This window comes from Phoca vitulina, unplaced genomic scaffold (genome assembly GCF_004348235.1).
Source record: "Phoca vitulina isolate PV1807 unplaced genomic scaffold, GSC_HSeal_1.0 scaffold65, whole genome shotgun sequence".
Classification (NCBI taxonomy): Eukaryota; Metazoa; Chordata; class Mammalia; order Carnivora; family Phocidae; genus Phoca; species Phoca vitulina.
Genome location: NW_022589768.1, coordinates 1,047,342 through 1,056,704, shown reverse-complemented (window position 1 = coordinate 1,056,704; position 9,363 = coordinate 1,047,342). Strand labels below are relative to the sequence as shown.

At 54.0% G+C, this 9,363-nt stretch overlaps 1 protein-coding gene across 3 annotated transcripts in view; it reads right to left on the bottom strand.

Moving 5' to 3' along the window:
* Positions 1-278: 278 nt before the first annotated feature.
* Positions 279-9,363, bottom strand: part of MINAR1 (membrane integral NOTCH2 associated receptor 1) — a 32,343-nt gene continuing 23,258 nt past the window's right edge. For 2 of the 3 annotated variants that reach the window (XM_032392095.1, XM_032392093.1), the window contains 2 exons: positions 8,604-8,858; positions 279-4,251 (listed from right to left, as the gene is read on the bottom strand). In XM_032392095.1, coding sequence (XP_032247986.1) covers positions 4,054-4,251; positions 8,604-8,858 — 453 coding nt within the window. In that variant the 3' untranslated portion in view covers positions 279-4,053. Of the gene's footprint in view, positions 4,252-8,115; positions 8,183-8,603; positions 8,859-9,363 lie in introns of all 3 variants that reach the window. The other variant, XR_004297861.1, reaches the window with a different exon arrangement.

Genomic DNA, 9,363 nt, shown 5'->3' with positions numbered 1-9,363 from the left:
TTACACCTGTGAGCTCAGCATCCTGTGAGACTTGTCCACGTTGTACACATCCTCAGAAGTGAGGATGGCCATTTTTCTTTGCCAGGTTTTAACCGGAAGGGGGCATGAGGGAGGCTTCTCGGGTGTCTGAATGTCCTGCTTCTTCATCTGGGTGCTCGTCACCCGCATGCTTTCCATTTGTGCAAAATTCCACCAAGTTGGACACTTACGATGTGTGCATAAAACTGAATACTTACAATTTACGCCTAGAATAAAATCTCACTTCAAGAGACCTTATAATTTTTCAGTTTATTTTTGATTATATTTGGAGAGGCAGATTGTACACGAATAGCTTCAAACCAACCATTGTACATTAACCAAATTTTACACAAGCCATTTGAAAAAAGATCTAAAAATGTGCTTAGTTATTGGTATTATATAACATCGATCAAGCACCAAGAGTGTGCTGACAGCTACGCAGACCAAACGTAGAAAAGACAATCCCCTGCCTTCAAAAATACCCATTCCTTGAGTCTCGCACATAAAACTTCGCCTTACATTTCACACCCTTTTATTCATAAGGCATAAATAAGGAAGTTTGTTGCATTTCTCATTGTTAGTCAATAAATATCTAGTACCCTTTCCCCCAATTATACCGACAATTACTAATATCTTTGCCTTTAAATACAAATTTCTGTAGTACAATATACAGTATGTATTGATTTGGTATTCACACAACTGACCACAATATTCTTGCAGGTTGGTTATAGTATGAAGCATGTTGCATTTCAACATTCACAAATTTTTATACCACTTAACAGAATCATTTACTGTCGGCAGAGCTTATTTTTTGTTAAAAAAAAAAAAAAAGGAGGTGCCATTACTCTTATATTGATCAAGTGTAAACAAAAACAGCCCTGCCTTGATTCTGATAAGGGTATCAGGACTCGGGGCACAGAGGGGAGAGTTCGCGTATCTACTAAAGTAGCCTTGCGGATATCAATCACACAGCCGCATGCCCTAAAATACTAAGTTTATGATCGGCTAGTAATGGGTGTTTGAAATATTATTTGCTTTACTGTATTTGCAGTTTGAAGAAGAGGCTAGTGTTGTAACACATCTGAAAACTGAGCTGGGAACTTTTTTGCTTTTCTGCAAGGCTGTGTTCAAAGCAAATCAGACTAGAAAAGAGGAACTGAATGATTCTGAAATTTAACCAGGGATTGAGGATATCAGATTTCAACATCATCCCTTAAGCAACATCCTCAGATTGTTCATTTTTTAAAAGCAAGAGAAATGAAGTGAATTTTGATAGATTTTAGGCCTGGGCATAAGAAATTGTACTTCGTGTGAAAATGCCGAAGAACATTGTAGAAGGTGGTGCCCAGCACAGAAGACCGGCCAGTCCACACATCACCCACCAGGAGCTCATAGCAGCAGGAGATGAGAGGGATGGGTAGAGGTCTCCTTCCCAGCCAGACTCTGGTTGTGCCCTGTTCTGCAAATACAGGGATGGAGGAATCTGGGGTCCAGGGAAAGAAGGCTGTCACAAGCTTGGGGTCAGTGGAGAGAGAAGACCCAACCGTGAACTTCACCTTCTCTAGATCCCAAGACCCTGAGCATCCATCAGCTTCAAGCCACAGCAAAGATTCATAACTTGGCACCATGCTCCATCCTATAAGGCTGGGGATAACCCATTCCCATAGGAAACCCCTTGCCTTTGGGGTTGTCTGGTTTCCCAGGGCATCAGCAGGTGTGGGTGTTTGTCCATTATGTGGCAATGATGTCGAGTTGAACTCTAGCTACACTGGACTAAGAGCAAGAGGAAATTTCCCTGCTACCTCCTCAGATATGAAAAGGGTAGAAGAATATTATTCTAGAGAGTCCTGTCTCTTCCGCCCATGGGGTGGGGCTTACAGTCACGCTCCCCTGGTGGTAGCTAGACACATGGCTAAAGCAGGGCCCATTAGGAACAGGTGCACCCAAGAGCAGTGGTAATAGTAGTTTGGCCCATCCTCCACTGTCCCACCTGGCAAGGAGAGCAGTGCTTGGGATCTGACCAAGTTTTTCTTATCCTGGGTAAGTGTATCTCCACTTCCCTGCAAATCATAGAGCAAGACGTTGGGAACTACCTATCTCTGACGCTCTCCTGGTTTAATCCGTGGTAACAGGGACAATGTGTCACAGAGCCACACTGGTTGGCAGGAAAGCTAGGATGGCGACTCCCAACTCTTGCAGGTGTGAATCTAGTATCCCCTTTGGGATGAAAGAAACAACCTTATTTAGTGTACCCAACCCAGAACAGAGCACCAAAAGACTAAAATTCTGACAATAGACAGTAATATATATATATATGTATATATATATATATATATAAATTTTCAATTATAAATCCTCAGTTCTTCATACTAAGGCTTAAGTTTCAGTCACCTAGTTGAAAGTCCATACATAAACAGGAGAATAGAAACAGGTAACATAAAGACCGCTAAAAATGAAGGCTCGCTACAGATGAAAGCATCCGTCCCTTACTTGTTGACAGCATGAAATGTTCTGACTACCCCATGTGGGGAACTATAGGATTAGACAGAGCAAGCTAAGCATTACTTGAAGGTTTCTGGGATGGATGCTGGACTCCTATTGCTTTAAAATCTGAGATGCACCCCAAACCTCTCTTTCAGGAATTTATTATACCGTCCAGAGAGATTATTCTTGCTACCCACCTTGTTCTCAGAAGAATTAAGGTAGCTAGTATCTGTCATTTTTCTTTGACCTGTAATGAGACATTAGAATCAAATGCTAAGGATTCTTTCTGTCCAATTGTGTCAAAGCACCATTCGACAGGTGGAAACAGAAATCAAAATCTGATCGAGTTACAACAGCTTTCTGTACGCTGGAGAAACCTTGCTCTCAAGTTATTTAATAGAGAAGACAATAACCCCAAACTAGGTGTTTAGATAGACATATAGATAGATTGATAAACGGTTAAATAGAGAAATTTTTTTGCGCTGCTGACAAGAACTCTGGAGTTGGTGTCGCCGTGGTTAAGAACACCTCGGTGCCTTTATCATATTATTGACAAACTTGCAAGATCCCATGAAAGCCACCGGAAACGGCTGGGGTTAGGGGCACGTGGAAACCACCGCTTACAGTTAGAATGTCAAAGTTCAGCCACTGTCTCTACTCTTCAAGGCCCAAGGACATGTTCCAAACTCTTCAACTCGGGGGTGAGAAGCAGAACATCCAGGGCCACCAGGAGAGAGAAGACCAAGGAGTGGAGCCACACACCAAAGCGAGCATGGGAGACCCTTCGGGTGGCCGTGATTTTCAAAGAACTGGCCTCACTCTGTTGGCAAGCAGCTCTCCCCCCATGCCTCGGGGTGGGGACAGGAAGGTCTCCTGGCCTGAGTACCTCAGCCTAGTAAGCAGAGGAAGCACACTCCGTGCCACACCCGATTGGGCAGTTCAGCTCCTTCCTACCCTGTGCACAAGGGGGAAGGTCCAGAATGTTCCGTGAAGATCTGCAGTGAAGATCGTAATGATGACAGAAGGGCAAGAATGAAAAGTCGGTAGCCCTTGATGAAAGTCAACAGAGAAGCAACATCCTTTGTGGGCACGACACCTGTTACTTTACCTGCAGTGGTCTGAGGACGTGAAGGAAAACAGAACTCGTCCTTTTTCCTTCTCGTCTTGCTATCTCCCTTAACTTCCCCAAGCAGGCAGGTACTAAATATCTTCTCTATAATATATTCCCCACCATGAAACTTCACTAAAACGGAAAGAATTCAATTAATTTCCTTTTTTTTTTTCTTAGAATTCAATTTGTATCTACTGGTACCCAGTACGTTCTTTTGGTGGGAAACCATATCGCACCTCCCCGAATGCCTCCGAGTGTCATGAAGTCAAAGCCAGCAGGAGGGCAGATTCCTCTGGAGAATGTGCACTTTCTGAAGAGCAACAACACATTGGCAGAGAGCCTCCGGGACCCCATCCCTACTCCACCGCCCCGAGCCCTCCCGCCACGGAGGGGGGCGCCGGCAGTCACGGGCTGTGCCCCGCTGCCCGGCGGCCCCAGGCTCATGATTTCATTGTGCAGATGGGCACGACGATCACGAGGATGACTGTGCACGTGGCGGCGGCGATCAGGGCGGCGATCTTGCAGACCTTGGCTCGTCTGAACTCGGCTTCCTTACGCTTTAGCAATGAGTCGTAGCCTGGGGTATAAATATCTTCCATCCAGTATTCTAAGTGGTTTGGGTTTAAAGATTCCTGCGTCTAGAAGTGAAGAGAAGATGTTAGAGACACAGTAAAACCCCGTTCCCCAAGCTGGCCGTCAGGGCTGACCGCAACATCCACCGCCGCCGGCCCGGGCTGAGGTGCGCTGGCGAGGCCCCGAGCTCCTACGCACCGTGGATCGCACCTGCCCCGCCCTTGCTGCCCAAGTGCTAAGGGTCCTGACACGGGGAAACCACGGTCTCCTCTCTGCAAGCAAGCAAATGAGGGCCGGGACCAACGGGGCTGCCACCAAGCACAGACTGGCCCCGCGGCTAGAGGGGCAGCGAACGTCCCCGAGCAATAGCCCCCCGGCAGCCCCTGAGAGCAGAGCCCTTCGAAGCAAGGCTGTCCTCTCGCTCTGATTCCGTCCCCAGCTCCTCACCAAAGCGCCTACTGAGGAATCAAAGGCACCTCCCAGATAAGCAGTTCAAACAAAATATAAAATATTTCCATTTCAAACACTTGTCTGAGCAGGTCAGGCCCCTGCTCAGGGTCAAGGTCTACAGACCCGCGCAGGCTGTCCCCGTGCCCGGGGCTGCGTCCCCAGGGGCGGAAGCCGCACTGACATCTGTCTCCCGTCTCCCTGAGACCGATGCACTGTCTGCAGGGAAAACGCCATCTTTAACCCGTCCTGCCCGCAGGGCCCGCTCCCCGGGGATGGTTGCAATCTCTTCCCATCACGAAAGGCAGTATTCTCATTTTACGGCAAGCATTTAATAGCACAGTGTCACATAAAAGCAAACACATTGTAATTCCCCAAGTGAGGTCACCTCAATCTTTGAAACTCAAACAAAATATCCATTTTGAAGACTGTCTCGGCTTCTTTAATGCTCGAAACATGGGCACATTAAAGTCTCTCTCACACACGCAGGTTCACAAAACAAATCCTTCAAAAAGTCTTCTAAAAAACTGAGTTGCCCCGCGTCACTGGGGGAACACTGGTGATTCTAACCTGTGTTACTCATTGCCACCTGTCCTTCCAGGGGCGCCCCCTGTTCTTTCCCCCATGCTCTGTGCCCCGGGAGCCTGGCCCCACGGACCCACCCAGGGAGCCCCGGTCAGCGGACGAGGCTTCTCTCGGTTCCCACCAGGCACGTGCTTCAGAGCCGTGGGTCCCGGGGGGTTGCAGAAACAGCTCCCTTCCCTCGGCCTCAGATCCCAGGGTGAGGGTGTCCCGTCGCTGAGGCTGGTTCCCTGGGGGATGCTCCCCGGGCTCTCACCCTGCCCGCCGCACCGTACCAGCCACCCCCCAACACTCTGCTGTCACCCGCAGGGCGTGCTGTCTGCCTCCCGCTGGGGCCCGCTGTGGACGGGCCAGCCTGGTGGGCAGACCGCGGCCCCACGTCCAGCCCCCGCCCCCTGCCCGTGAACAGCCCCCAGGCTGGGCATGGTCTCTACGTTTTTAAGTGGTTGACAAAAATCAAAGAGGACTATTCCATGCTGTGTGAACATTAGAGGAAATTCAAGTCTTGCCATCCAAAATAACGCTTCACAGAATCACAGCCCCGTCCGGCTGTTGGCAGATGGTGGCGGAGTCCAGCACCAGAGCCCTCAAGGCCCAGACCCGTCACCATCGCCTTTGCAACCCCTGTTCTAGTACTTTCTGTGCAACACTGCATAATGGCAAGGGTGGGGCTCAGGGGTCGCTAGAACTCTAGGCCCCCTCCCTCGCTAAGGCAGAACATTTACGGGCTCTGGTCAATCTCAGAAGCAGCGCTGACCACCCGATGCCCATCCTGAGCAACAGGACTCTCTCGGTCGTGCAAAGTCCTTAAGAGCGGGGTGCTCCGTCTTTGCAAGGGCCCCCACGACAGCGCCCTCCGCCTGGGTCCCAGGAGCTGCGGCCCCCCAGAGCCGCCCGGTCCCGGTGTTTGGACACATGCCCGTCTGTATGCTTGAGCCAGAGCTCCCTCCCCACCAAGCTCTGCCCTCTGTGGGCGCTCGGGACGTGTGGCCGCAGCCACGAAAGCCCTTCAGCAATCTCATGGACGCCAGACGGACAGACGGATCCAGGATGGGCATATTTGGCTGGGAGGCTGGTCCGCGGCGGCGGGGGGCCACCCGCAAGGGCTGGTGGACCTGCTCCCTGCCGTGCACCTTGAGGACAGGCTCGGGCCACCTGGCTGCACCAGCCCCCTCTTCCCGAGCTCGCCAAGGAGGCAAGCCGTGCACACAGCACAGTTCCGGTGTCACCTTCCCTCCGGCTCAAACAGAAGGAAATCGGCTTCTCTTCATATATGTACCTTAACGGGCTGGGGGTCAGCCTGTGGAATAAACGATTTTTCTTGAGTTTTTTCAGCAAGTGCTCTAGTGACAACGAAGAGCGCGGTGACACCAAGGTTTCCAGGGACACAGGCGAGGGGCCTCGTTGTGACCAGACTCAGGCAGCGGAAAGCCAGCCCACACCCTCGATCCGCCCGCCAGTGGGCCGCTGACGGGGAGCCCCACGTGCCACCAGGGGACCCTGCGAAGACTCTCCAGATGCTAGGGTGCTGTCGAGGGCCCGAGCTTCTGAAGGGAGAGGAGCGCACATCAGGCCCGCCGCCCCGCCTTCCCCGTGCTCCCGACGCCGCTGGGCTCCGCCGCAAACGCCCGGCCGCCGCCAGCCCCGCTCCCTCCTGCTCTGTTCTGCGCGGCTTGGGTCCGTGATGCACTTCCGAGGTTGTCACCCCCAGCTCTCTAATCTGAAGACCTACTTTGATTTCTTGTGACGTTAACATCACGTGGACCCAGGAGCACCTCCTTCGCCCACACTCTCAGACGATGTTTCTCAATCTACGACTCGTTCTGCTAATCGGACCCTTTCCAGGCCGCGCACTGGTGGGGCCACTCACACCCCCGGGGCCTGATGCCCACGGCGCCCACGGCAAAGCCGCACAGGGCCCGCCTGCGGGAATCAATCCCGGTCTAGCCAGCAGGATGAGGTCAGGACGGGAGGTGGCATGCAGGAGGGGCGAGGGGGGCTGCCACCACAGACCCCACTGTCAGGATCTGGCCGGAGCCGCCCCTTCCCCTAACTGCTGTCACTCAGGGCCCAATATATACAAGTGTCACTGCATTGCAGTCACGACGGGGACATGAGGCTCCCGGATGCTCCCCCCAACAGGAACGGCAACGCGGGAGAAAGGGCCCAGGCCGTCGGTGGTGTCCAGCACAAATTCAGACTTGTCCGACCCTGGGCAAGTCCCGAGCTTCTGATCTCCGCATCCGGAAGCTGGAGGTGACCGTAATCGTCCCTGTGCCTTCCTTGTGCTCGCAGCCTGCCGTGAAAAGCACGTGCAGAGTTGGACTGACGGATCTCAGCATCGTGGGATTGGCCCCTGGAATCCCTTTCGGTGCCTACCTAACGCCGGTACTTTAAATACCTTCTTTGCAAAATTCCTCACAGTGACTCTGCAAGGAGTGCCGTGTGCTCACTGGACGGGTGAGGGGATGGACGCACAAGCAGAGGCGTGCATGTCCTGGGTCCCGCAGCAAAGGAAATCCTGGACTGGAGCCCCGTGCTGTGGACCCGTGAGGTCTGTTCCCGCCACACCGCGCCCCCTCAGCCCCCTCTGCTTCGGGCCCCAGCCAGCCCCCGCCGGCATCTCTCCCACTGCCCCCGCAGTGATATGGTCATCCTGGGACCTGGAGGTCTGGCACCGCTGGGCCGCACCACCCACAGAGCTAATCCTGCGGATGGAGACAGGTGCCCCCCGGGCCCTGCGGTGACGCAGAGACCCAGGCAGACACAGTGCAAATGGAAGCAGGTGGAGCTGCCCACCCACATACGAGGGGACCGAACCCCAGCCCGGCGGGTTGGGAACAGAACACATGCCCGCCGGCCATGATGGCATTCACAGAGCTCCCGGGGGTGGCTCTTACCTGGGGACTGCTCCGTATGGAAACTTAGTCCATAGCTTGGCTCCCACAAATATGCTTATCCCACGTGCTACATGTGGAAGGAGAAATCAGCTTGTATCTCATTAAACAGTTTGGCTCGGGTCTTGTGAGCAAAGACGAGAAGCTGCACTTGGGGCGGAGCCTTAAAGGCGCGGTTAGCAAATCATGCGCCAAAGTAAATACATCAGTCACATGATTACAAACGTATAAGCCAGATCACGTTCCCCTCCTTAAAATCTCCACTCTGGGGCTTGTTAAAGTTCAGAATTCCGTGGCGGGGGCCCGGGGAGCTGAAGGGTGAGGGAGCAGGCTGGCCTTGGCCATCCCAGTTCCTTCCTGCATCGGCCGGGCTCCCAAGCCCCCGCCGCCCCCTCCCCCGCCTCTCACCCCCTCCCCTGCCGCCCCCTCCCCCGCCTCCCACCCCAGCCCCCCACGGCCCCCTCCCGCCCAGGGGACAGCGCAAGACTCACCTGCAGGTCCAGGGCGGTCAGCTTGCCCTTGTCGCCCGCGTTCCTCGTGTACTCCTCGATGGTCCAGGACGGCTGGCCCCGCTTCACCTCCGCCAGCTCGGTCAGCCGCATGTCCGTGTACAGAGGGTTGTTCTTCAGGTGGGCTTTGAGGGAGGCGGGGTAGGGGTGCGGGCTGAACACCTGCTCCACCAGGAAGCTGTCTTTGGGCTGCTTGGGCATTCGGTGCTGGGGGGGGATGTCGTACTGTCTGTCCGCCTGTTGGGGGGGAGGGCACAGAGAGGTCCAACGGGCAGCACAGAGGCTGTGGGGTTTCCCAGCGCACCGGGCAGCCTGCAGCTCGGCATCCCCGGGCCCTGCGCCTGCCCGCCAGTGGAACACCCTTATTTACACGCACACCCTAAGTATGCCGCAGGGGGGCATTCTCCGGGAACAGCTTGTAATGAGGACCTGAGCCTACACTGGACTGAACCCTCACGCCATCACTACCACCAACCACATGCAGCCCCGCTCCTGATGCAGAAAAGGGGAAAGCAGGACCGTGAGGGGAGGGAGGGAAGGAGGGAGGAGGGGAGGGCGCCTGAGAGGGGCGGTATGCATGAGCGCGTGGTGAGCCGTGCCGTGCGAGTGTGTGTGTGCACCTGCATGGGAACTGGGCCACGCCGTGCGTGAGTGTGAGTGTGCACCTGCATGGGGACTGGGCCACGCCATGTGTGAGCGTGAGCATGAGTGTGCACCTGCACGGGGACTGGGCCATGCCGTG